Consider the following 473-nt stretch of genomic DNA (forward strand, 5'->3'; position numbering starts at 1 on the left):
GTTCTCTGTCCCCAAGGATAAAGAAGACCATGAGGATGGTGAGGAGGAAGAGAGAAACAAGAAGGAGGAGTCCCTGCATTGGGACCTCATAGACGAAATGGTGCATTCCTTAGGCAGAGCCTGGCCAGCAAAGAAGGAGACACAAGGTAGTACATTAACCTTAAACACCAGCTTAGTACAACTTATCTCCTGTGATTTGGGCATGTCTGTGTGGGTAATAGGTGCTTGGAGGATGGCTGTGGATGTTCTGATTTTCCCGTAAAATAGGTGAATGAAGAGCATGCCAAACTAAAGATGGTAAAGTGTGAACAGTTCTTGTGCAGCTGGCAACCATGAGAGACAGAATTAGGGATGGGGAGTGGACAAGGACACATACATAGATGTGCCATTGGTGCTGAGGGGTTAAAGCCAGTATCTATATATAGTAATTTGATGTACTTGTGCCCTTATACAAGAACCCATCGTTACCAAAA

General features: G+C 44.8%; 1 protein-coding gene across 1 annotated transcript in view; it reads left to right on the forward strand.

Moving 5' to 3' along the window:
* The window catches only part of LOC119585166 (proteasome adapter and scaffold protein ECM29-like), a gene marked incomplete in the record, with an annotated part of 20568 nt that overhangs the window by 18139 nt on the left and 1956 nt on the right, over positions 1 to 473 (forward strand). Inside the window, 1 exon segment of the mRNA XM_037933801.1 lies at positions 17 to 146. Coding sequence (XP_037789729.1) covers positions 17 to 146 — 130 coding nt within the window.

Source organism: Penaeus monodon, chromosome 19 (assembly GCF_015228065.2).
Source record: "Penaeus monodon isolate SGIC_2016 chromosome 19, NSTDA_Pmon_1, whole genome shotgun sequence".
Taxonomy (NCBI): domain Eukaryota; kingdom Metazoa; phylum Arthropoda; class Malacostraca; order Decapoda; family Penaeidae; genus Penaeus; species Penaeus monodon.